Source organism: Podarcis tiliguerta, assembly GCF_965153285.1.
Source record: "Podarcis tiliguerta genome assembly, chromosome: 16".
Classification (NCBI taxonomy): domain Eukaryota; kingdom Metazoa; phylum Chordata; class Lepidosauria; order Squamata; family Lacertidae; genus Podarcis; species Podarcis tiliguerta.
The window spans coordinates 13,786,229-13,813,784 of record NC_139549.1 but is presented as its reverse complement, the minus strand read 5'-3'; the positions used below and the strand labels follow the sequence as shown (position 1 = coordinate 13,813,784).

The following is a 27,556-nucleotide window of genomic DNA, read 5'->3' as shown; positions in this document are numbered from 1 at the left end:
TGTAGCTGAATAATAGGCCCCACATAGCAATAGGTCTCTGTTTTCTCCCAAGTACAGTGGTGCCCTGCAAGACGAATGCCTCGCAAGACGGAAAACCCGCTAGACAAAAGGGTTTTCCGTTTTGGAGATGCTTCGCAGGACGAATTTGCTATGGGCTTGCTTCACAAGACGAAAAGGTATTGCGATTCCTGGGGGTTTTTTTCCGCTCCCCACCCCCTTTTTCTAAGGCACTAAGCTGCTAATAGCCTTTTAGCAGCTAATCCGCTAATCCCTTAAGCCTTTAATAGCCGCTAATTGCCGCTAAACCGCTAATAGCGCTAATCCGCTAATGGGCTTGCTTCGCAAGACGAAAAAACCGCTAGACGAAGAGACTCACTGAATGGATTCTTTTCGTCTTGCGAGGCACCACTGTACATGAAAACAGGAGGCTCTGCCATAATGCCTTGTTTGTGGTGGACTTGTACTTAAAGAACGTGAGGCCTGGAGCGTGGCAACACGAGAAGGGGCCTTTTCTGTAGTGGCTCCCCATTTGTGGAATTCTCTCCTCTGAGAGGCTCACCGGGCACCTCCATTATATATTTTTAGGCGCCAGGTGAAAATATTCCTCTTCAACAAGGCCTTTGGCTGATTAATATCCCACAGCCTTTTAAATGTGTCTATGGGAGCAGGGGAGTATTGTTTTTGCTTTAATTCTTTATCTTGTATTTTATTCTGTGAAGTGCCCTGAGATCTTGTGACAAAGGGTCGTATGCAAATTTAATAATATATATACAAATATATAACCAACAATAGTTTGTGATATTTCTATAGCAAGCAGCATATAAATTCCCTAAAATAATTGTGATAAAAAACAATGACTTGTGATATTTCTGTAGTAGCCAGTAGTATATAAATTGCCTAATTAAAGTAGTAGTATTAACAATGATAAGTAAGTAAATAACTATGACTATTTCTGCAGCAACCAAGCATCCTGCAGGAGAGAGCAATAAAGTGACCCAAGTGTTAGCAAAGCCATTCTTATTCCTGAATCTGGAAAACCAGCCATGCAAGATATGGATGCAAGATAGGCCAGGCCATGGACCCAAATATAAGACGGCTAAATCCTTGGCTGAGATGCCTCAGCAGGTGGCTCCCTGGTGGCTCCCCCCCCCCCGGCTCCTATCAATCAAGTGCCCATCCAGAACCCATGGGGGGATTATTTGGGAATGAAGATGCTCACTCAACACAGCAGCCTGAGTGAAGGGGTTAAGTGGTTGCTATGGCGACATAATCGGTGGACCTTTAAAGGTGGAGGACTAGCTGTGGGGTGAGCAGACGAGGTGCCGGCAAGGCAGAGAAAGTACATTTGGCTCCAGCATGTGGGGGCCAGCACGCTATGGTGCTTCCATGTGCTCAAAGCACTTTGCATGTGCTATCCCAGAATCATAGAGTTGGAAGGGACCCTGAGCATCATCTAGCCCAACTTCCTGCAACGTGGAAATCATGCCATCTTCCTTACAACAAGGTGGGTTGACATTGTGATCCCCACCCATAACGCAGATGGGGAGACTGAGTCCGAATGGCTGCAGCTTGCCTTAAGCTACCACAGCAGGATTTGAACCAGGGACTTCCTGATTCTTAGCGCAGCCATCTAGCCAGCATGCTACACCAGGGCTGGGGCTGCTAAGAAGTCTGCAATCAGTTCAGAGTCTGATAGTGCAGGAATCGTTTAGGGAGAAAAATCACACACACACACACACACACACACACACACACACACACTTCAGAGAGCACTTGATTGATGCGTCCTCAGAGCACAACCGCCTTTGGCCTCCTTCCTGATGCCACACTCTCAAGCGGTTACTGTCGCATGCAGCGAAATTGGTCGAGGCACTAAACACACATGCCAGATGCGCAAATCCCTTTGCTCCAAAAAAGAAAAAGTCTTGTCTCACATTCCCCCCATCAATACTGCATTTCAAGAGACTTTTTATGTATCCCACCTTCCTCCGAGGAATCAGGCTTTCCTGCCTTTTAAGCAAACTGACAAACAGAGTCAACTGTTGCGGTTTTGTTATTTTATTAGGTACTTTTGCATTGTTCCAGATTAATTTTTAATGGCCGTTGCATTGTTTCCGATGAATTTTTAATGAAGCTTATTTCGAGATTATATAATGTCAAATCATATGTGTATGTGTGTACACACACACATACACACACACACGAGATGCAACACACCCATGCTTTATTTTTATCTTATCATGGTATGCTCTATTCATATGGTGTGCACAAGATAAGACAGCAAGGGAATTGAGATTAACATTTTCGTGTGATTCCCTTCGAATTGAACATGTTGGCAATTACTGTGGTATTTTCTTTTCAAAATATGTAGAAGTAGTTGTTAGACCTCAAGAATATTCATGCTTCATGCTTGCATTAATGTTGCATAATACTTCTCCCCACCCCCAGTATCCCCCTCTCTCTAATTTTGCCTTCTGTAAATGTTTCATTTTCCTATAGTTTTAAAAGTTCAGTAAAAAATATATGGACTCCCTGACACATAGGCAGTGTTATAAACTCAGATATATAAGCTAGGCTCACTTGGTAGAGCATGAGGCTCTTAATCAGTGGCGTAGCGTGGGTTGTCAGCACCCGGGGCAAGGCAAGTAATTTGCGCCCCCTAACCCGTGGATTTGTGCCCCCTAACCCGTGGATTTGCGCCCCCTTACCCTAACCCCCAGATGTTGCGCCCGGTGCGGCCGGCCCCCCCTGCACCCCCCACGCTACGCCACTGCTCTTAATCTCAAGGTTGTGGGTTCAAGCCCCATGTTGCGCAAAAGGTTCCTGCATTGCAGGGGGTTGGAGTAGATGATCCTCATGGTCGCAACCCTACAATTCTATGATTTAACGCTGTTTCCCATTCTAGGCTGAGAAGAAAAGAGTATTATTACAAAAATATAAGAAGAGCCTCCTGAGACCATGAGACCTGTTCCCACCTTGGCCAGCAATCCTGGGAAACACAAAGAATGTAGTCCTCCGACCAGCAGAGGGTGCCGTGAAACAGTGCTTACCATGAACATTCAGGTTGTATATTGCCGTGGAGATGCCCATAATGCTTGAGGCATAGCAGATGTAGGTCCCGCTGTCGCTTTTGTTCAAACTGTCGAAGACGAGGATGTTGTCTTGGGCCTCGGCTAGGGGCGCCTGAGCTCCCTGCTTCTCCCACTTGTATTCCTGAGGGCTGTGAGGGAGGGAAGAGAGTTGGTGAGAGTCAGCAGAGCTTGAGATCAGAGGGATTGCACATCGCCCTTCAATGATCTGGAGGCCCCCGTCTATTGGGGGATACAAAGCTGTTCTAGGCACACGGTGAAACAGCAAGGCCTCGTCTTCTTGCCTTGGTCTGGCTGGGACCAACTGGTGCCCAGCAGTGGAGGCGGGTCCATTCGGGCAGAGGGGACACTGCCCCACCAACCACAGTTTGCTCTCCACCTGTCTGCTTTCCTGCTTCCAACAAATCAGGAGATGGCGCAGCCTGCCAGGTTCCTCCCCCTCAGTTTCCAGGTTGCTCTTGAAAAACTCAGCAGGGAAGAAGAGGATGGAGACAAAACAGTCTAGTTGGTGCTGCCTGCCATTGGCTCTGGCTCTACCAATCCCAATGGGCTCCAGAAAAGGACCTTTTTTGGAAATAGCTCCCCCAGTGTGGGATGCCCATTTGAAACAGTCTCACTCGGTAGCCTCATTTTGTTCTTCTCAGTGCCACCTTAGGCGTCTTGAGATAATTTAAACATTGCTGGTGTTTTCAGCTCTCCCTGGTGGCTTCCGTTCAGTTATCTAGTTTTGTGCTGGAGTCGTTTTTCATGATTTTATTTTAGAGCTTCTCGTTTGCTTTTTAGTAATTTTTCGAATCATTAAAAAGATCAAAAGGGCATTGTTAATGGGGTGGTATACACAGGATAAGACAATTTAGAGAGCAAATGTGGTGCAAAAGCTGGAGTGGCCCTGTGAGACCAGGGTTCGAATCCCCTACTCAGGCATGGAGCTCACTGGGTGAGCCCGGGCCAGTTACTGCCTCTTGGCCTAACCTACCTCACAAGGTTGTTGTGGGGATTAAAAAAAGGAGAGAGAGAGAACCATTGACGCCCCTTTGAGCTGCTCAGACAAAAAGGTGGGACATAAAATTCCATAAATAAATAAATTTAACTGATTGTTTAATGACCAGTAAGCAGAGCACATTTGACCCTGATGTAAACCACCTAGGAGGTGGGCCGGAATAACGTGATCAAGTGAAGAGCGGTGGCTAGGATTCATTGGGACTGGTATGACCAACAGTAGGCGGAGCCAGAGCCAAGGAGAGGCGGAGCCAACTCACCTTGGTTTTGCCCCTATAATCCTTTTCCCTTGCTGAGTCATATCCTCCAACATTTCTCTGATGAAAATAGGGATGTCCTATTCAACAATAATTATACCCCACCCACCTGACTGGGTTGCCCCAGCCACTCTGGGCGGCTTCCAACATATAGGAAAACATAATAAGACATTAAACAAACCTCCCTATACAGGGTTGCCTTCAAATGTCTTCTGAAGGTTGTATAGTTATCTCCTTGGCTCGGGGGTCGCATACCTGCCAACCTTTCTCTGATGAAAATAGGGACATCCTAAGGAGAAGTGGGACATTCCGGGATCAAATCAGAAGCTTCTGTAAATCTGGGACTGTCCCTGGAAAATAGGGACACTTGGAGGGTCTGCGGAGTTCTATAAAAGCATACTAAGGAGGAGAAAGCTGGCTGCCAAAGCCACCCCCTGGACTGGATGTGAGTAAACAGGCAGGCAGGTGGGGGCTGGCTCAGAGCAGACTGAGGTTGGTGGGGCATTGGCACACAGGCCCTGATGGACCAACCTTCACTGCACACGAGGTTCTCTGCCCTTTACACATCAGAGGAGAGAAGGAGACTAACATTGGGTTGCCTCGTCCATCGCAGCGCAGCCTCAGATTTTGTCCTTCTCGTGGGCTGTCGGGATACGATTTGATTTCAGCTGTTGGCTTGTCTGGGGAGAGAGACAGAGGAAGAAAGAAGGGAAACCGCTGTCATTGTCACAACCAGATCCACCTTTGACCTTTGATTCGGTGGTGGAGCATCTGCTTTGCATGCAGAAGGTCCCAGGTTCAATCCCCAGGTAGGGCTCTTGTCTGAAATCCTGGAGAACTGCTACCAGTCATTGTAGATCAGGGATGGGGAACCTGTGGCCCTCCAGATGTTATGGGATCCCCCCAGAAACCATCATAGAATCACAGAGTTGTAGAGTTGGAAGGGATATTTCCTATCTCTGGCAGTGCTTTTTTTCTGGGGGTATTCAAGAGTATGGGCACCTTTTCCCACCAGCGTGGCGCTTAACTGTAACTACTTCCTGGTGAGTAACCACACCTTTTTTTTCTAAAAGAAAAAGCACTGAATTCTCTGGTATAGAAGGCAGAAGAGGACTCCAGTTCCAATCTGCCTCACCAGCAGGGCCAGTGGGCCAGCAATGTATAAAGGGCTCCAGGCTTCCTACAGTTGCAGCAGGAGAAGCCAGGGCTGGGGGACCTTTGGGCTCTCCAGATCTTGCTGGACTCCAGCTCCCATCAGTCCCAGCCAGCAAGGTGAGGATTGATGGTGAAGAATGATGGAAGCTGGAGTCCGACAACTTCCGAAGGACACCAGGTTCTCCATCCCAGATTGTTGTTCTTTAGTTATCTATTAATACCTTTACACCCCAACTTTTCTCCAAGCGGTGCACACATTCCTCCCCCTCTCCATCAACAACCCTGTGAAGTAGGTTAGGCTGAAAGGCAGTGACTGCCCCCCCCCCAAGATCACCCAGAGAGCTTCACCAGCAAGTGGGGATTCGAACCCTGGTCTCCCAGGTCTTAGCTCAGCACTCTAACCACTCTAATATTATCCCAACACTCTAACCGCTGCCCAACACTGTTGAGGTACCAGGGATTGAACCCGGGACATGCTGCTCGCAAAGCAGATCCTCTCCCACTGAGCTATGTCCCCCACTCCTGGGTTCTAGCATCAACCAGGTTGGGCCACCTTCATTTCCTTTGACCCCCACCCGCCCACTCCATTGCCCACAGCTCACGTACAGAAGACTGCTAGCTTCTGGGAGGTGGACTTATCGGAGTTCTGCAGGGACTCATGGTCAACTGTGCAGGTGACCTCCACGCCATTGTCTTCTTTCCCGACGGTGAATTCTACGCGGCTGGTGACCGTGAACGTCTTCCCGTTAGCATCTTCTTCCACTTCCGAAGGTTCAGCTGTTTGGGGGAAGATGGAGTAAGAAGGGCTGAGTGGCCACAGGGAACTGTGGCAAAGAGAACAGTTTGGATTCTTGAACAAATGAAAGAATCGTTCCTTGGTTCATCCAGGCTAAGTCGCCTGGAAGCAGTTTTCGACTCACCACAGGTGATTAACTACCTGCCTTTCAAGTGATTGATTCAGGGGGCAGGGGACCCCGAATTGCCAGAAGGGCAGAGCTGTCCCGTGGCCTCATACCTGAGAGCAGCTTGTCCCCCTTATGCCACCGGAGCTCAGCAGCCGGCTTGCTGCCGGAAGAGAAGCACGTCAGCTGGGCCACGTCTCCTTCTTTAAGAGGATCGGAGTAGCCAGAGATCTGGGGTTTTTGCGGGATTCCTGCAAGAAGGGAAAGAAACCTGGGACGCTGAGGACTAGCGACTTGGTTGGAGAATCCTCAGCTACGTAGCAACCCTCCAAGACGCTGGAGATGGAGGGCAGTAACACACAGGCTTAGTGTCTAGTTAAAAAAAAACATAAGCAACCATCAGCCGAAATTCTCTGCAGGAGTGGAGCGGGACCACTCTATCCTTTCGCATTTCTATAGTGAAACCTCTCTGTAGTTCCCAGAGGCAGACTGTGCTTTTGGCTTCTACCTCCCAGCAGCCCTCCCAGCCAAGGACCCTTGAGGTTGCACATCAGTTCTAGCCACCCTCCTCTCTCTGCTCTCTTTTCACTGTCCCTTAGTAGCTCCATGATTATTTTTTTTTGGGGGGGGTGTTCCCTAGACTTAGCACCCACTCCAGGAGGCCTCCTAACCTGGAAGATACAGGACATGCAAGCTAAGAATTCCCTTAGGCTGCCACTGAAATTCCTGGATGCTCTTGGAGAAATGGAAACAGGAGTGTGGCTAGGGCAGGAGGCCCTCTGCTAGCCTTGGGCATGCTGGCCCCTGCCTGCCTTCACTACCCTCTGGCACTGACTGGCCTTGCCACCCCCTCCCTGCTCCCCTGGCCTCACCCAGCACAGTGACGATGGCCTTGGCAGTCCTCACAGGCATGGTGAAAATGGAACAGGTGTACTCGCCCTCGTCTGCCAGGGTCGCATTGTCGATACTGATGGTCAGCTCGTTGGGCGTAGACCTCTCCAGCTGGATGCGGAGATCTCTCAGCGCTAGGGGAGCAGAGAAAAAGGAGCGTTGCAAAGTGGGTGAGTGAGGTTGCTTTAAGAAAAGCTAAAATAGCACATGGTAATGGTTTCTAATACTGAAATTGAGGATGCCCTGTTGGAGAAACTCACCTTTCTTTTTTCTGCTTTTTGTGGGACATGAAACACAAGAGCAGTCAAGTACAACATTCCTAGAGTGAACATGTTTACACATGGAGAGGAATGTTTGTTCATCCAGCAGGTAAACTTCCTGTTTCCTTCTGGGCTGGGACAGACTTCCTCTGCATGTGACTAGAGGTGGGCGTGGCCTCACCTGTGCAGGTAACGACAAAAGCACAGGGCAGGGCAGCCACCTTTCTCTTTTTTTGACTACATGGATCAAAGAAGCAACATCTGCTTAGCCAAAGATGCTCTCTTGGCCAGCCAAGAGAGGACAGGGACTGTCTCCTTATGAGATAGTTTCCAGGTGTATGTTACTTTTGTAAGCTAAGTCTGCCTTCTGGGATCCGATTGTGAACAGAACGTGAGTAAATTCTTTTTATACTTTTATAGAAGACTGTGTTGTGTCTTATCTTTTATAAGGGAATAAGGGGAAAATACCAGGACAGTTATTATAAAGGCTTTAGCGAGCCTGAGCAAACGCATCTGCTGTAAGTTTAAAAGGGGAATGTTACTCTGCTAAATTGTGAAACTTGTTAACACAAGTTGGAAAGACTATAATCAAATAATATATCCTCTCCCGCATCCCTGAACATTCCTACACTTTTAAAGCCTGATATATTATTATTATTAGTTATTTAATGCCCCAAATAGGCTTCTATGAAATCCAGGGAAAAAAAGCTATAAAGGTGGTTTCTCAGTAACTTCCTCTCTTGGAAATGTTGTAGTCATAATTGCCTATGGTAGTCTCTAAGTTACTCACCACAGAATTCATAGCTACCACAATAACATGAGATAACTGAGAATGGTTATCATTAGAGGCAATGGGCTGCATTAATTTCAGTAGGTCTACTCCAACTTAGTTGGAAGAGGGAAGAAAGTGCCGCTTTGGAACATGCAGAAAATATATATATATTTTTAAAGAAAGGAACCACAGAAAGAGGGGGAAGGAAGTCAAGTTTTGAAATGTTAAAATGACTGCAAAATTATTGAAATGCATAAAACTGAAAATCATAAATATTTTTTCCCTGCAGCTTTTTGGAAACAGTGCATTCTGATGGTGTGTGCAGTGATAAAGTGAAATGGTAAGAGATGAAAGAGTTCTAACCATTACACAATACTGCTGTTCAATGACAATAATGTGATAGGGAACCTGTGGCCATCAAATATGGTTGGACTTCAACTTCCATCAATCAGTGATCACAGGGATGATGGGAGTTGTAGTCCAACGGCATGTGAAGGTTCACTGGTTCCCAATCAGGGAGGTACAGAATCCTTACTCTTTGCCCTTTTTAAAAAGCAAGTCAAAAGGTTTCTTTCTTCCAGACATCCTGTTGATCTCCACATTTTACTCCCTTCTGTTTTTATGGTCCTGACCAGTGGCTTTAAAATTCCATTTTAACATTGTGAGTTATAAACAGTGTTTTAAAATTACTACTAAAACACTATTAACAGCGTGTTCATGCATGTGTGCTTGCCTGCCCTGCAATTTACAGAATTAAAATCAATATACTTCCCCCTCAGATATGTAGGACTGGGCTTTTAATCAATAAATCATATTTCAGATGACAGCATCTCTAAAATTCACCAGATTAGCTCCATTGTCCTCAGCTCTGGGGCATCCACAGCAAATCCGACTACTTGATCTGTTGCAAATTTATCTTACTTAGACATTAAATATATAATTTTAGCTTGCTCATCACGAGAATCAGATATATGGACCTAGTGAGTTTCCTCCTGGCACTCACATTATCATCTTTTAGGTGTTAAGCAAATGCATTTTCATTTTCTCAGTCTTAAAAAAATTGCTTTTTTAAAAAAACTTTTATTGCAAATGCCGTAGTCTCATGGGAAACAAGTTGGGCCTTTTGTGTTTATTTAACATTCCGAATATTGTATTTTTGCTTTATCTGAATTGGTTAGCACAAAATGACTGCTGAAGTTGCAGGGTATAAATTATGGAAAACAATAAGCAGCAAACAAGCAAACAAATTGCGTTGCGCTTGTGACACATTGACAGCTCAGAAAGGGGGGGGGGAAAGGCTGATATGTTAAATCTCCTCTTGCTCTTCTTGACTGTTTGTGCTGCTCTTTCGGCTGAGAAATACCCAAATTTTTACCGGAAAAAATTATATTCAGTAGTGGCAGGGAGGACCAACTCCCTTCCAGCTGAAAAAAAAAATGTCTCTGTGTTGGTCATTTGGAGGCAATTCTGAATCGCTGCAGGTGAGCAGGAGACTGAAAATACGCATGCCTGTTTTATGGATTCTCCCCAGACTTTGAGGGCTTTAGAGGAACACTGTTCTCTGCGCTGTATCATTTACCTGGGTTCACTGAGGTTCCAAGGACATAAGCTAAAATCTTCTCTGCTTATCAAGGACAGTCCTTATTTTCTGCCTCCTGTTTCTGGTAATTCACCAGCTCTGTTTTCGCCTTCAGGGGATGCCTTGCTAAGAGGTTATGAATACAATTTCTGCCTTGCCTGACTACCGAGGCCTCATGCTTGCAAATCTCAGCCTTAAGTGGAAATGACATTTCCAAGCTTGCCTGCTGCTGTGGGAGGGGGAAAGGTTTGCAAGGAAGGCATTAGGACCTTGCCAGGTTCCTTATGGCGGCAGCAGAGTCCAAACTCAGAACTGGGCTGATGATGCGGAGTGTAAGGTAAAGGTAAAGGGACCCCTGACCATCAGGTCCAGGCGTGCCTGACTCTGAGGTTGTGGAGCTCATCTCGCTTTATTGGCTGAGAGAGCCGGCGTACAGCTTCTGGGTCATGTGGCCAGCATGACTAAGCCACTTCTGGCGAACCAGAACAGCGCACGGAAACGCCGTTTACCTTCCCGCCGGAGCGGTACCTATTTATCTACTTGCACTTTGACGTGCTTTCGAACTGCTAGGTTGGCAGGAGCAGGGACCGAGCAACAGGAGCTCATCCCGTCGCAGGGATTCGAACCGCCAACCTTCTGATCGGCAAGTCCTAGGCTCTGTGGTTTAACCCACAGCGCCACCAGCGTCCCTTCTGATGCGGAGAGTATATGCCTATATATATATATATATATATATATATATATATATATATATAAAAACATTTTATTTGCATAGTCTAATTTCAAACCGAGCCAGTGAGGCATTTGCTCATTACTAATTGTGGTCTCTCAAATTTATTTATTTGAAAGATTTATTACTCGCCCTCCGCCACAAGCTCCCAGGGTAGGTTCCAGCACGTCGGAAATACAATTTCAAGGCAGATAAAATAAGTGTAATTGTAAAACCCATAAAACCGCTCCAAAATGGAACAGAGTGACGTGAATTCAGCAAAGCAGGTGGGCACAAAACCCAAAATGTGCATGTTAAAAACTGTACATCTCTGTGGGGAAGTGCAAGAAAAGCCTTGTTCTAGGATCAGGCCAATGGTCCTACTAGGGCATCACCCTGTTCTCCTAGTAGTCACCCAGATGCTCATGGCGAGAACATAAGAACCCAAACACAATAACACTCCACCCAGCCATGGGTATTCAAAATGGCCACCCATGTTGGTGGGCATCACTGCTTATTGTGGGAATTAATTTCCGGAACCCCGTTTCCTGCGCTTCTGAGGGTGATGGAACAGCCAAGTGGGACCTAAATTGTTATCCATTAGGTAGCCTGTTTTAATACTGTGCAACACCTTGGTGAGGGGATGATGAGGATTTCTAATGGGAAGGGGACTGAGAAAGAGCACAAATCAAGAACAATGAATAAATTCAGCACCCATCGCCAAAGACAGCTCCAGGCACCTTCTGCCCAGCTCAAGACCCTGATGGAATGCAGATTCTCTACCTCGTTTCTCCCCGAAGTAGAGCGTCTGTTGAGCAGGATTGGACCACTGTAGGGAGGAGTCATCAGGGTCTTCCACTTCACACTGGAGGAGCACCTTGGAGCCTGCAACCACGATTTCATTCGTCGTCGTCGGCTGGCTCCCTGCAGGAAATCAAGAGGGGTGTTGAACATAAGGAGAGAGAGAAGGGTGGGGTGGGGTGGGGAGAGACGCTGAACAACCTACCAACATAAACATATGCAAGACCCTAGTTCTCATTGGGGTGTGTCTGGGGCTCTAACACTTTGGGCTACAGCAGAAAGTTCACATCACAGAATGTCTCCCGCATACAAATTAAGTCCCCTGCACAAGTGAAAACTGTCATGTTAGTGAAAAGCTAAGCTTAAAAAATCCATCTCCCTTCACATGCAAATTCTATCAACACCCAGCAAATGTGGAGGTAATTATATATATAACTTTACACACACACACACACACACACACACACACGAAAAGGATGTTGAAATACTGTATGGAGACCCTACAAGCAAAACTGGGAGAAATGCGGGAGGAATGTTCATTGCCCTTATAACTGCTCTGCGAAGAAATCAGAACAAATGCTCACTAACACAGCAACCATCCTCCCAGCCCCTCACCACACCTGCAAGCTTTGTGTCGGCAAGTCAGGATGAATGCTCAGTAAACAGGTCATTTGGAAGATCCCAAAGGTGCCAAACAGTCAAGAAACACGATGAAGAAGGAGAACAACAGCCGGTTTTAGAGGCTTTAGGCCTCTGGGCTAGTTGCCAGAATAGTGTGCAACAAAGCCAGATTATTCCTTCTCCGCCTTTTCTTCTCCTCCTCCTCCTCCTCCTCACACAATCATAGGATTGTAGAGTTGGATGGGACTCCAAGGATCGTCTAGTCGAACCCCCTGAAGTGCAGGGAACCACAACTCAAAAATCCCAGACAGATGGCAAAAATTGTGCTTGAGCTTGCTTTCCCACCATTCCTTCTTCCTTGTGCGCTGTGTCTCTTTTAGATTTGCGAGCCTGATGGCCGGGAACTCTTTTAGTGCCAATTTTTGTAAGCTGCTCTGGGCCAATGGTGTGTAAGTGCTGCAAATAAATAAATAGTGGCCCCTTCCCAATGGAAAGAAACCCCGCTTAGTTCCCAAGATTTCACCAGGCATCAGCCGACCACTCAAAAGCCTTGCCTGACCATCTTAAGGACTAGAAACCTGAAGCGATGTCTGCCTTCCAGGTCTAGGTTCTGGCAGTTGCACCATGGCACAACCTGTCTCGAACTGCGCATTCCCCAGTGAAGAACAGCTAAGCAGCCTACTGTTGGGATCGCTCCATCAGTGGAGCACGAGACTTTTAATCTCAGGGTCATGGGCTTCAGCCCCACACAGGGCAAAAGATTCCTGCATTGCAAGGGGTTGGACTAGATGACTCGTGTGTCCCCTTCCAATTCTACAATTCTATGATTCTTTGAGGACCTATCACTGCTGAGTCCTCCCTGGGGGGAAAAAAGGACATTGAGCAATTTGCTGGAAGTTTCCTTGCTAAGCCATCAGCAGCGCGAGTAAAATAAACATATTTTAAGAATGTGCTTTTGCTGCCAGCTCCCCTTCTCAAGTTGTTGCCTCTGTTGCCTCTGGGCTCTGTGGGCGTCTCCGCTAAGCACATTCCATCCCGCCTTGTTGGCCGGGGTCACGGCCCCAAGTTCCTCCCCTCCTCTGCTCTGCCCAAAGAACCCAGGCAAGAAACGGCTGGAGAATGAAATCGCCCCTAGCGCACAGCCTCAGCTGCCTGGCAAAACAGCAGCCCCTTGTCCTGTGTCCACTTCTCCCACACAGCCAAAGTATGCACAGCAGTGGCATTTCAGCACATGGCTGTGGCACAATCGACCGCAGCATCAAAATCACTTCGGTCAGGGCTGGATTAAGACTTTTCGGGGCCCATAGCACTTAAAAGATTTTGGAGCCCCCATATACGGTATATCTAATTCAAAACATAAACAACAATAAATTGTAAAGTAAAATTCTATTTGTCAAAATGAAACGGAACTTACAGTCAGGTGGGAAACAATGTTTGTTTTTGTAGACTTCCACTTTATTTATATTTGATTCCCCCCCCCCCCATTGCATAGTCTTTGATCAGATCCTCAAAACTAATCTTATGCAATGCATCTGCTTCTATACTTAGTTGTGATAAGGCAGCCAGCCCACCTTGTTGCCTAGTTGCTCTGCTGGGATTTTAAAAATATACTTCAATTGAGAAAATGAATGCTCAGCTGAGCCACTGGCGACCATTAATGCTAAAAATCTGGCAATGGGAAATTTCTGTGGTGCCCCTGCTTATTTTGCTTAATGGTTAATCCAGCCCTGGGAACAATTCAGGAATGTACCTGAGCAGGTATCCTGATTTGTAAGGATGCATCAAGAGCCCTGCTGAACTATGCCAAAAAGCCCATGGAGCCCACAGAAAGCTGCCTTACCCCAAGCCGGGCTATTGGTTTGTCCAGCTCAGTGTTGTTGACACTGGCTGGCAGCAGCTCTCTGGGGTTTCAGGCAGGGAACATTCCCGGCCTTACTTGGAGATTTCGGCGATTGAAACCGGCACCCTTCTGCAGGCAAAGCAGATGGCCTACTGAGTTACAGACCTTTCCCAACAGGGGAAGGTGCCTTATTGATCCATTTAGCTTAGTCTTGGCAGCACTGACTGGCAGCAGCTCTCCAGGAGTTTAGACGGGGGTCTTTCCCCAGCCCTGACAAGTGATGCCACAGATTGAGTCCTGGACCTTCTGCATGCAAAACAGGTTCTTCTCACCAGTAAAGCATTTCCCCACCAAACTGCTTCCCTCAGAAGTTGGCATGGCACACTCCAACAGCCAGCCAGATGCCTCTTTGGAGGCTGGCAAGCAGGACATGAATTCTGCAGCCCTCTCCACACAGTCATCTCCTTCTGCACACATTCCAGCTTGTCAATAGCCTCTTTAAACTGTGGTGCCCAGACCTGGATACAGCATGTCTGGGGTTTCTGAAAACCTGGAGGCCAGCCTGCCAGTGTGGACTTCACTGGCTCATGGGCAAGCAACCAGCCAGCATGGCAATGGCCCCAGCAGCAAAACCTCATCAGAGACACAGTGGAGTTCCTGTCAATTCCATATAACACTAGCCGTAAAGGGTCTACACTGACTCCTGGTATGTTTCCAAGCACAATTCAAAGTGTTGGTGCTGACCTTTAAAGCCCCTAAATGGTTTCGGCTCAAACATTAAGGTCCAGCTCCGAGGGCCTTAGTGAGAAGTGAGGTTACAGGGAGGCCTTCTCAGTAGTGGCGCCTGCCCTGTGGAACACCCTCCCATCAGATGTCAAGGAAATAAACAACTATCTGGCTTTTAGAAGACATCTGATGGCAGATCTGTATCGGGACGTTTTTTAATGTTTGACGTTTGATGTTTTTATGTGTTGGAAGCCTCCCAGAGTGGCTGGTGCACCCAGCCAGATGGGCAGGGTATAAATAATAAAATAATTGTTGTTTTCTGCTCAAATCAGGAGGGTTGAGGAGTATGTGGAAGGAGGCTGGAAGTTTGTGTGTGTGTGTGTAGAAACATCTGGCTTTTGCACGGCTGGAATGTCACTTTCTGTACAAAGGTAAGAATCAGATTGATGCCTCTGGCCCCGCCCACCATGGGCAGGTGGCCCCTGGAAGGCTGTCCACTAGGGAAGGTGGCCCTCAACCCCAACAAAAGTTCTCTACCCCTGCTGAACCATACTCTTGGCAGCCTGGTTCATAAACCATGTGTAAATTATTGGCGACGGGGAGGAGGAACTGCAGCGAGACAGAGACCTAAATCCTTGAAAACAGCCTGTACTAGAAACCATAAACTCATCTCCCAGTAGGGAAAGGAGAGACAATCAATTCTGTTCACATTTAAAGGCAACGCTACCTAATCCCCACTTCCCAAAACAGTACACAAACTGAAACGCATCCCCTCTTTGAAATTCACACTTGTCTGAATTTTGCAATTCACTTCTCCAGCTCAGCACTGCATACCTGGGCCCATCACAATGCACACAGGATGATGACTTATGTTTACTCTTCCTCCAAGGAGCTCTGTGTGGTTTTTGCACAGTTCTCCTCTCCATTTTATCCTCACAACAACCATGGGAGGTAGAGGAGGCTGAGAGCAAGTGACTAGCCGAAGACCATGGCTAGGGTTGCCAGTTCAAACACTACAGTATTTGAAATACAGCAACTCTATTCATGGCCGAGTGGGGATTCGAACTCTGGTCACCCAGGTCCTAGACCGACAAACTAACCACTACGCCATGCTCGCTCTCTAGTAAGAAGTATGCACCCAAATGCTTTGTACCAGTGGAACTTCCTTTGCAAAAATGTGTAGCTAGGCAAAGTTGGGTACAGTGATGGAGAAATTTGCATGAAAACGTTGATGGATTTCCACAACGACTTTTTAAAAAACCACAAACTGATGCAGAGAACTAAACTTAGGACTGTAGAAATGAGGAACAGAGAGAAACTGAAATGGACAGATTTCCCTTCCTCCCTGCTGAGTGAATCTTTGCTGCCCAATGTTTAATCCTCCTTGCCCAAATGCAACCAGGCTCCAGTCTATTTTCTGCTGTCAAATCTCATCCCCTTTTCTCTGCTCTTCGGTTGCCATGGAAAAGAATTGATCTTTATATCATCTTCCGAAGAAAAACAGTGCCTCTCCACCCCCTTTGGAAGACGCCACCAATGCCCCATGGCTGTCAATCTTCTTGACTTGCGTCTAAAAGGGACAAGGGGGACCCGGGGAGCGTGTTCTGTATGAAACTGGGTCAAGGGGGAGCAAATGAACCAAACCCCAGGTGCATTGTGGGGGGGAAACCTGCGCCATTTGTTTTCAGAGAGAGAGAGCAAAGGAGCAGAGCTCATTCAGGTGCTCTGCCCCAGGACCTGTTTTTATTATTTACGACCAAAAAAAGTGCCTGTGCTTTGGATGGAGAATATCTATATATTGCGGGGAGCCCATTATACCTCCTCCAGTGAGCAGCCTGCCTGAGGGGACCTGGGCTGCTCAGCAATGGGGGCAGCGAGCAGATGGTCTGTTCCAGCATGTTGAATAATGCTGGGCTTTATTTCCCCCAATAGGACAGAATGGATGGCCCCCTTGGTGGTTTTGGCTGTTCGCCGCTGCATCTTAGGTGGCAAAGGGAAAAGCTAAGTGACAGAGCATTTGCTTTCCCAGATTCCATCTCCAGGGAGCACATAAGCTATGGAACTCTCTCTCACAGAAGGAAGTGATGGCCACCAAGCAACCGAGATGGCTTTAAAAGAGGATTAGACAAACTCACAGAGGAGAGGGCTACCGAAGGCTACCAAGCCATGAGGACTATGCTCTGCCTCCACAGTTGCTTCTGAATACCAGAAAGCACAAGAGGGGAGAGGGCTCCTGTGCTCAGATCATGCTTGTGAGTTCCCCACAAGCATCTGGTTGGCCACGGTGAGAACAGGATGCTGGACTAGATGGGCCATTGGCCTGATCCAGTAGGCTCTTCTCATGTTCTTAGCTGCTGCCAGTCATTGGGTAGACAACTCTGAGCTAGACTGACCAAGGATCTGACTCCATATACAGTCATAGCTCTTGTTACGTTTGCTTCATGATACGTTTTTTCAGGTTGCGTCCTGCGGCAACCTGGAAGTGCTGGAAAGGGTTACTTCCGGGTTTCGCCACTCGCGCATGTGCAGACGTGCAAAATGACATCACATGCATGTGCAGAAGCAGCAAATCGCGACCCGTGCGTGCGCAGATGTGGGTTGCGTTCCTTTCAGGTTGCAAACGGGGCTCCAGAACGGATCCCATTCGCAACCAGAGGTACCACTGTAAAGCAGATTCTGAGGTTACCCATTGACTCTAGTTCCATAGAATTCATTGGGAGTCACTTCAGTTGGATATCTCAGTGGGTTGGAGCGTAGTGCTGATGATGCCAAGGTTGCAGGTTCAATGCCTGGATGGGACAGGTGCATATCCCTGCATTGTTGAGCATTGGGCAAGATTTATCCTCATGGTCCTTCCGGCTCTATGATTCTAATACAGTCATACCTTGGTTCTCGAACGGAATCTGTTCCAGAAGTCAATTCGACTCCCGAAAATGTTCAAAAACTAAGGCACGGCTTCCGATTGGCTGCAGGAGCTTTCTGCACTCAATCGGAAGCCACGGAAGTCAGATATTCGGTTTCCCAAAAAACATTTGCAAACTGGAACACTCACTTTCGGGTTTGCGGATTTCGGGAGCCAAAATGTTCGAGTCACAAGGCGTTCCAGAACCAAGGAACAACTGTAATTGTTTTTAATGATTTCCCCCTCATCTTTTTAGCTGTTGTTATTTTTATCTGTATTTTTTATTTTTATCTGTAAGCTGCCTTGAGTCCTTGTAGGGAGAAAAGGCAGGTTAAGAACAGCAACATCATAAATTATTTCCAACAATATTATTTCCAACATGTGGATCTATCCAGGGAAGGAGTGCTCAGTGTAACTTCCCCAAAGCAGGATAGCTTGGAGGGGGAGCCAATATATATATTATATTGGTGCAGATATATATTAATTATACCTACCTTCAGTCCTTGGGACTGGAGAGGATAAGGCTGCTATCAATGGGTACCAGCCAATATGGCTGTTGAAGGCAGTATGTGCCTCTGAAGACCAGTTGCTGGGAATCACTGTTGACATTTCCATTCCACCTTAAGGAACAGGCGTGTGGAACTGTTGCATGCCACATGTCTGTTTACATTCCAGCACAGTATGCTGGGAACTTCCGTTGTGTGTTTAGCTTTTGCTTTTAGCTGTTCTCTCTGAGACGACATGAGAGAGAGAGACAACATGTTTCTTTGTCCTGATTTATGATTAATAAATCTGTAGTTGTAGTATGCTTCCACAAGCCTCATGCCTATTCTGTGTGCGCAGTTCGATCTGCTGATAGTGTGCCCTGGCTTTGAAGCCCGGGTCACTGATTTACATCGGAGCAGAAGTGATGGTCTTCGCAGCGGGACGGCTGGAAGGAGATGGCCCAGCCGGGGCAAACCAGCTGGCCTCCCTGCCCTCTGTATGCCGACAGTTACAAGTGGAGAGAGTTGCTCTTGTGCTCACAATCTGCTTGGGGGCTTCCCATATAGGCCCCTGGCTGGCCCCTGTGAGAACAGGAAACTGGATGAGATGGGGCCCCTTTGCCCCGATCCAGCAGGGCTTGTCTTACATTCTTAAGCTCAAGATGTGAAATAAATAGATGGTGGACTATGGAATGGCTGGGTAGAGTGGGAGAGAGAGAAGGAGCTTATTTAAGGAAGCCATTTGAAAACAACAATAACCAGCAACTTTAAATGGTTTCTTTAAATAAGCTGATTCTTTCTTCCAAAACACACTCCAAGTTTCACCCTCTATTTATTTCACATCCTGAGCTTAAGAACATAAGAACCTAGTGGGTGTTTTAAATGAGGGTCAAGCATGGAAACAGCCTTTTCCCCTTGGAATAAACTTGACCAACTGGAGGTTGGATCAAAAATGTGTCTCATGCACAACGGGGAGAGAGATTTTTTAATGATGCCGGGAAGCAGCAAAAGACCAGCACGGATACGGAAGGGCAGAATGTGAAAGAGAAGGAGAGAAGGAGGGGTGGAGGAGTCATAATCGATGTGGAGGAGGGAGGGGCCAAATCAATACAACCGGGGGCTGGTGGGGCGGGTGGGTTGGGAAAATACCTCCAGAGGAAGAAAAGGAGGCAGCAAATGAGAGGAACAATGCAGCAAATAGCAAAGGAGGAGGAACAATAGCAACTGTGATTTAATTTATTTTTTTTCCCAGGCAGCCAAGAAAATCCCAGGGGTTGATGGTCTGAAACCACGACAAAACACTATTTGTATCGCTGTTATTCTTTGCTATAGCGACATAAAGCAACCAAGCGTGGACAGATAAAACAAAACAAAAGGCAGGATGCCCCAAAGGGAGGTGAAACTGTCACAGGCAAACAAAGACACATGCGGCAGCCGAGGGCGTAGCCGAGTGGCCTGGGCTCAAGGATACGCGTGTGTGTCCTGCTCACAGACTCCTCATCGTGGCATCTGGTTGGCCACTGGGAGAACAGGATCTGCATTATGATGGTGCCCCTTTGGCCTGATCCAGCACTCAGGCCCTATTGACCTTCTTCTTCAGAAAGTCTCCCATGTTAGCTGGTTTCATCTTCTTGCCCTTTCTGCAACCAAAATGGCCCTGTCGGCAGGCTTCTTGTGGCCATCTGGTTGTCTATCCTGGCCACTGTTAAGATACCATGGATACGGGATGTGGTCGAAACCACTGAGCCTCTTGGGTTTGCCAGTTGGAAGGTCGGCAGTTTGAATCCCTGAGACAGACTGAGCTCCTGTTGCTCTGTCCCAGCTCCTGCCAACCTAGCAGTTCGAAAGCACACCAGTGCAAGTAGATAAATAGGTACCACTGTGGTGGGAAGGTAAACTGCGTTTCTGTGCGCTCTGGTTTCCGTCACGGTGTCCCGTTGCACCAGAAGTGGTTTAGTCATGCTGACCACATCTCCCAGAAAGTGGTCTGAGGACAAACGCCGGCTTCCTTAGCCTGAAAGCGAGATGAGCGCCGCAACCCCATAGTTGCCTTTGACTGGACTTAACCATCCAGGGATCCTTTAGCGACCTTTTTACCATGGATAGCTCAGTTGGTAGAGCATGAGACTCTTAATCTCAGGGTTGTGGGTTTGAGCACAGGATGCAACCCATGGTCTCCGAGCCTAAAATACCTCACAGGGTGGTTGTGAGGATAAAATGAAGACGTGATCAGGAGCATCATTTATGCCACCTTGAACTCCTTAGAGGCAGGATATGAATGTGATAAATAGTAGATGGAAGGATAAGAGCATGAGACTCATAATCTCAGGGTTGTGGGTTTGCTTATATTAATTTATAGGTTTTAGTCAGGAATAGAATATTTTTACTGAACAAATGTTTTCACTGTTAGTGTCATCTGATAATGTTTCTCTCCCTCCCCACCCAATATTATATCTTCAGAAAATAAAATAAAACAAACCCTGCCAGATTACATTTCTCCCAGTCATGAGATTCCGACTGGGGACCTGTGGAAACTGCATGCTTGCCTGGCACTGGAGGCATTGGCGGGGGGGGGGGGGAGAGAGCATACAAAAAAATGCCAAGGGAATGGAGCAATGGATCACAAAGCATTTGGCTTAAGATGCCGGCAAGGCCCGGAACGGAGTCCTGCCCGAGGCGACGGCTGCCAGGACCTGCTTGCATGTGATAACAGCTGCCCCTGACAAGGAATGCAAGCAGAGAGCTTTGGAGCCAGTCCAACTGCTGTTCCCTGGGGATTGCAAGGCAACTGTGGACACCCTGCAGGCGGCGAGATGCTATGGATTCGCTCCGCTCCAAGGGCAGTGGAGCAGACGCCTGCTCATGAGACAAAGGAGCAGGAGGGAAGGAGGGGGAGACTGGAAAACAGGCCGCGTGTCCTACTTAAGAACATAGGTAGCTGCGTTATACATACCTTCCAACATTTCTGCAATGAAAATTAGGGATGCCCTATTATTATTATTATTATTATATTTATACCATGCCCATCTGACAGGGTTGCCCTAGACACTCTGGTAGCTTTCAGCATATATACATGCTGTGTGTATGTGTGTGTGTGTGTGTGTGTGTAGCATGGGTTGCTAGTGTCTAGAGCCACACGAACGGCAGGGTGGGTGGTTAGGGAAACAGATGGAGTATGCATGCACATTCAACTGCCTAATGGCATCTATGTCACCTGGAAGATCACAACCACAGAGACAACATAAGAAGAGTTGTTCTGTTGTTCGGAGAGGTCACTTATTGGTTCGCATGGAGAAGCTGTTTTCAATGGAGCCCAGCGACGGAAGCATGCAGCTGTATTGAGGTAGCACTGGATGTTGAAATTTTGTGCTCCTAACCATTTTGTTACGCGGGTGGCGCTGTGGGTTAAACCACAGAGCCTAGGACTTGCTGATCAGAAGGTCGGCGGTTCGAATCCCCACGATGGGGTGAGCTCCCGTTACTTGGTCCCAGCTCCTGCCAACCTAGCAGTTCAAAAGCACGTCAAAGTGCAAGTAGATAAATAGGTACCACTCTGGCGGGAAGGTAAACGGCATTTCTGTGCGCTGCTCTGGTTTTTTGCCAGAAGCGGCTTAGGCATGCTGGCCACATGACCCGGAAAAACTGTCTGCGGACAAATGCCGGCTCCCTTGGCCAGTAGATGAGCACTGTAACCCCAGAGTCGTTCACGACACTGGACTTAACTGTCAGGGGTCCTTTACCTTTTTAACCATTTTGTGCCCCGGGCAACCACCCCTGTGGTCCTCCTATGCTACGCCACTGTTGTGCACCATGGTGTGTCCTCAGACTCCCAACTATTGACACCCACGAAAAGGAATGCTGTGGAATTCCTCCAATCACAAATTGGCTAAAGGAAGAACACGAGCAGGAGAAGGGAAATATGCCAGTCTAAAATCATGGAATTTGCTTCCAGTGAGTTTAGTACATTAGGAGGGCCACATAACCTTCTGTGCAACCTTCCGAGGGCCACATTCCAGCTGTGGACACGGCCAGAGGGGAAGGTGGGAGGAGCAACACAGGTGTTTACTTCTGTACCAGTATGTTAGAGTTTCTTTCTCTAGCCTCCATTCAGGCAGGCAAGAAGCATTACAGTGGTACCTCAGGTTAAATACGCTTCAGGTTACAGACAGTGCTAACCCAGAAATAGTACTTCAGGTTAAGAACTTTGTTTCAGGATGAGAACAGAAATCGTGCTCCAGCGGCGCAGTGGCAGCAGGAGGCCCCATTAGCTAAAGTGGTGCTTCAGGTTAAGAACAGTTTCAGGTTAAGTACGGACCTCCGGAATGAATTAAGTACTTAATCTGAGGTACCACTGTATCAGAGTTCAAGGACACAATCCAGCCAGACAATACTCTCAGGGTACAGCCAGCAGAAAGTGCTGAGGACCAGCCAGAGAGACCTGGAGGGTTGCATTCGGATCCTGGGCCTGAGGGTCCACAACGCTGGTGCTGATAGCACTGAGTTAGAATGACTAATGGTCTGATAAGGCAGCTTTTTGTATTCCTTTTAAAATCAGCCCCTCATTCAAAACAATGAGGACCGGGACCTTCATTTAATTTTAGTGGAAAGGTCAAGCCTTGTAGTACAGCATATGCTTTGCATGTAAAATGTCATGGGTTAAATCCTGGGCATCTCCAGTTTCCTGTCTGAAAACTTGTAGAGCTGCTGCCAGTCTGTGTAGACAATATGAGGCTAGATGGACCAATATCTTCCTTTGCTGCTGCTTTGTATGGGCTGAAAGAGGCAGGATAAATGGGGAATGAGCAGAGGGGGGGAGCTGACAGGATCAGCCGAGAGGCTTCCCTGGGTGAGTGACACAGTTCAGGCAGAAGAAGAGCATTTTGTCGATTTTCTTCATCAATGTTTCCCTCCACGTACAGAAGAATTTCCCTTTCTGGAACAAAGTTTCCCTCCAGACTCATGTTAGAGTTGTTAGGTGACATTTTATGCCATAAAGACACAAAATAAGTTGGGAGGGGGAATACATAAATTTTTTTTAAAAAAAATCATTGCAACTCATAACACAGGTTAAGAACATTAGGGACTTGATCCATTTTCGCTTAGAGGTTATTGCTTAGCTATATCAGGTCAAGCTTTTTGTCTACTGAGTCCAGTATTGCCAACTCTGACTGGCAGCTGCTGTAACTGGAGATGCTGGGGGTTGAACTGTGAGTCATTTTGGACTCACAGCTGTCCATGGAGGAGCAGGTCAATTCTGTGTCCAGGGCAGCTGTCTACCAGCTCCACCTGGTACGCAGGCTGAGACCCTACCTGCCTGCGGACTGTCTCGCCAGAGTGGTGCATGCTCTGGTTATCTCCCGCTTGGACTACTGCAATGCACTCTATGTGGGGCTACCTTTGAAGGTGACCCGGAAACTACAACTAATCCAGAATGCGGCAGCTAGACTGGTGACTGGGAGCGGCTGCTGAAACCATATAACACCGGTCTTGAAAGACCTACATTGGTTCCCAGTACGTTTCCGAGCACAATGCTGACCTTTAAAGCCCTAAATGGACTCAGTCCAGTATATCTGAAGGAGCGTCTCCACCCCCATCGTTCTACTCGGACACTGAGGTCCAGCACCGAGCGCCTTCTGGCGGTTCCCGCACTGCGAGAGGCCAAGTTACAGGGAACCAGGTAGAGGGTCTTCTCGGTAGTGGCGCCCTCCCTGTGGAACGCCCTCCCACCAGATGTCAAAGAGAACAACAACTACCAGACTTTTAGAAGACATCTGAAGGCAGCCCTGTTTAGGGAAGCTTTTAATATCTGAAGGACTATTGTATTTTAATATTTTGTTGGAAGCCGCCCAGAGTGGCTGGGGAAGCCCAGCCAGATGGGTGGGGTATAAATAATAAATAATAATAATAATAATAATAATAATAATAATAATAATAATTTGTTTGTTTTCTATACTGGCCTTCATCAGATGATCACACGGCCGTTTACAACATAAAAACACAAAAATACATACTTTAATTAAAAACAAAAACAATAACGCCCCTTACACACAGTTTAAAAGTTTAAAAGGCCACAGATTATTTAATTAACCAAAAGCCTGGGAGAAGATAAATGTTTTTGCCTGGAGCCTAAAGATATGTAATGAAGGCGCCAGGCGAGTCTCCCTGGGGAGAATTAAAGGAACCAAAGAGGGTGAAAAGCAGGGCTGGTGAAGGGTGTGGCCCAAGGAGAATCTCAAGGGCCAGATAGAGAAGCCTGGAGGGCCACATCTGGACATCTGTCCTAAGATTCCCCACCTATGCTTTATGGCAGGGATGAGGAATCTGCAACAACTCCCATCACTCCTGGCTATTAGCCACACTGGCAGGACCTGCTGGGAGCTGGAGTCCAGTAATATCTGGAGAACCAAAAGTTCTCCAGCTCCCTGGTTTATGGTGTTAAGCACATGTTGGGACAAAACTCCAAGAACTTCCCACAATAAAAATGTGTGGCAATTGGTGGTGCAAACACACACCAGTGCTCTAAATATCTGGGTAGGTAAAGGGACCCATGACCATTAAGTCCAGTTGTGGCAGACTCTGGGGTTGCGGCGCTCATCTCGCTTTCTTGGCCAAAGGAGCTGGCATACAGCTTGCGGGTCATGTCGCCAGCATGACTAAGCCGCTTCTGGCGAAGCAGAGCAGTGCATGGAAATGCCGTTTACCTTCCCGCTGGAGCGGTACCTATTTATCTACTTGCACTTTGACGTGCTTTTGAACTGCTAGGCTGGCAGGAGCAGGGACCGAGCAACGGGAGCTCATCCCGTCGTGGGGATTCGAACCGCCGACCTTCTGATCGTCAAGTCCTAGGCTCTGTGGTTTAACCCACAGTGCCACCCGCATCCCAAATATCTGGGTAGGTTTGTCTAAGTCAGCCTTTCTCAAACTTGGGTCCCCGTATATGGTTGGACTACAACTCCCATCATCCCTAGCTAGCAGGACCAGCGGCCAGGGATCATAGGGGTTGTAGTCCAACAACATCTGGGTAGTCCAGGTTTGAGAAAGGTTGGTCTAAACGAAAATGTTTTTAGCTGGCTATGAAATGAAGGCACCTGCCTGGTATCAATAGGCAGGGAGTTCCGAAGTGGAACACGAAAAGACTGTTTTCTTACAAATGTGGAATGGGTATTACGTGGCACCTGCAATGGTGCCAGTTCCTCAAATTGAAGTGACTGGGTGGGCTAAGGAGATCTCACAGCTACAGTGGTACCTCGGGTTAAGTACTTAATTCATTCCGGAGATCCGTTCTTAACCTGAAACTGTTCTTAACCACCACTAAAGCACCACTTTAGCTAATGGGGCCTCCTGCTGCTGCTGTGCCACCGGAGCACGATTTCCGTTCTCATCCTGAAGCAAAGTTCTTAACCTGAAGCACTATTTCTGGGTTAGTGGAGTCTGTGACCTGAAGCGTATGTAACCCGAGGTACCACTGTATACTGGTTCCAGGTTGTTAAAAGGCTTTCTACATAACACCTTGAACTTGGCCCAGTAGCAAATTGGCAACCAGCGCAGACCTCCAAGCACAGGTGTCATCAATCGTGCCGCAGCATTCTGCACTACCTGTAGCTTCCAGATCAGGAGCAAGGGTCGCCCCTCTCAGAATGCACCACTGTCGTAATACAAATATTATCACTTTTCCCTCCTAGTCCTTCAAAGAGGCTTACAAGTGTTCCATAAAAGCCACATCAAAAAATAAAAGGGGGAGGCACATCAATTAACAGCCTTGAAAACATCATTCCAAAGTCAAAAGCTCCTAAGGCTGCAAAAAACTTAATTGTGGATTTTATTTTATTTTTAAAAAATACATTATAAAGGTCTTCAAATGACTTGATTTCCATAAACTGCCTAGACGGCTGCTCTAGCATAACTCAGACATGCCCATTTGTCCATCTTACCCTGACTGCAGCTTTCAAAACAAGCCCATTCAATAAATCACAAGTCATCACAGTGGTACGGAATTCATCCAAAACTCTTGTGCTTTGTCGGAAATGCTGCACGAGAGCCTTCATTCTGGCTGTCAATCAGCGGCAGGATCCCCTCTTCCCCCACATCCATTAACCGTCTCTGTTTTAGCAAATTAATTAATTAACTAATTACTATAAATATTACAGTCTCTCGCTATAGGTGATGGTATCTAAGATGACAGTTTTCCTTGACTAATTAATACAGACAAATCATTTAGTCTTGGGAGGGAGGGGAGTCTTAAATCAAGATGCTGCTATCGGCTCCACGCAGCCTCTCAGAGGGGTCAGCTCCCAATCACTTCCAAGGAATAATCCATGTTTTTAAAAACTGTGATTAAATCAGCAGCTCGGTTGTTCCCACTTAACAGCTTCCGATGAACGCCTTAATTACAATCCAGCTGAATCCTCTGTGTTTCAGCAGTAACATTTTGCACATATATAGTGCTTGAGCAGGGTTGGTGGGACCTGCTAGACTCCAACTCCCATCTGCCACAGCCAGCATAGGGTGTCGGATTAGGACCTGGGAAAGACCAGGGTTTGAAACCCCATTTGACCATGTAGCTCACTGGGTGACCATGGCTCCTGAGAGTGGTGCAGCACTAAAAACTGCTAGCGCATTTGCAAAGCTAAGCAGGGTCCAGTATGGTTAACAAATTGGATGGGAGACCCCTTGTTGAGATGCCTGCATTGTGGAGGGTTGGATTCTCAGCCTAACCTTCCGTGCAGGGGTTTCTGTGGATTAAATGAGGAGGGGGAGAACCATCTACGCCACCTTGAGCTCCTTGGAGGGAAAAGTGTGATATAAATTCAGTAAATAATTACAAGCGGTCAGGGACAATGAATGCTGTGCTCCAGAAACATGTGGAGGGCCACAGGCTCCTCTCCCACCTCTGCTTTCGGATGTTCAAAGCACTTCCCATACATCTGCACAACAACCCTATGAAGTAGGTCATAAGGCTGGATGAAATCACTGCCCCTGGGCAATTTGTTATGGCATTTAGAACACTGAACAAATCAGATTGAGGGCAGAATTAGGAGCCAATGCCAATTCAGCCCAGCACTCTCTAATCATAGTGGATGACCAGATGTTTACAGGCAGGGCTGGCACAAGCCCTACTCTGTGGCTCATAAGAAGGTGTATATTAGTCAAAGCTGCTTACAGAAAAAATGGGCTTATTAGCAGAAATAGGCATTAAAATGCTGGCAAGTTTTCACATTTTTTAAAATGTGAGGAATGGAATTTAAGACAAGGGAAAAAAGAGAAATGGGGAAAAGCTGAAATGGACCGATTGCTCCATCTATTGCGGAAGCTGATATAAATAGCTTACTTAGGCCACCTAGGGTGTTCATGGTAGAGAAGAAAGATTTGAACCCCGGACTTTCTGGTCATAGCTCAGGTTGCAAACCTAGGTGCGTTTGCTGGGAAGTAAGGCTATACCTTAAGGGTATAAGGTATAAGGGGACGCGGGTGGCGCTGTGGTTAAAAGCCTCAGCGCCTAGGGCTTGCCGTTCGAAAGGTCGGCGGTTTGAATCCCCGCAGCGGGGTGCACTCCCGTTGTTCGGTCCCA

General features: G+C 47.3%; 1 protein-coding gene across 5 annotated transcripts in view; it reads right to left on the bottom strand.

The window, feature by feature from the left end:
- CADM3 (cell adhesion molecule 3) overlaps positions 1 to 27,556 on the bottom strand; it is a 105,570-nt gene that overhangs the window by 20,968 nt on the left and 57,046 nt on the right. For 4 of the 5 annotated variants that reach the window (XM_083418801.1, XM_083418802.1, XM_083418803.1 and 1 more), the window contains exons 2-7: positions 11,397 to 11,537; positions 7,275 to 7,427; positions 6,516 to 6,653; positions 6,107 to 6,277; positions 4,935 to 5,025; positions 3,051 to 3,220 (exon numbers count right to left, since the gene is read on the bottom strand). In XM_083418801.1, coding sequence (XP_083274927.1) covers positions 3,051 to 3,220; positions 4,935 to 5,025; positions 6,107 to 6,277; positions 6,516 to 6,653; positions 7,275 to 7,427; positions 11,397 to 11,537 — 864 coding nt within the window. Of the gene's footprint in view, positions 1 to 699; positions 2,599 to 2,771; positions 3,221 to 4,934; positions 5,026 to 6,106; positions 6,278 to 6,515; positions 6,654 to 7,274; positions 7,428 to 11,396; positions 11,538 to 27,556 lie in introns of those variants that run through there. The other variant, XR_014506167.1, reaches the window with a different exon arrangement.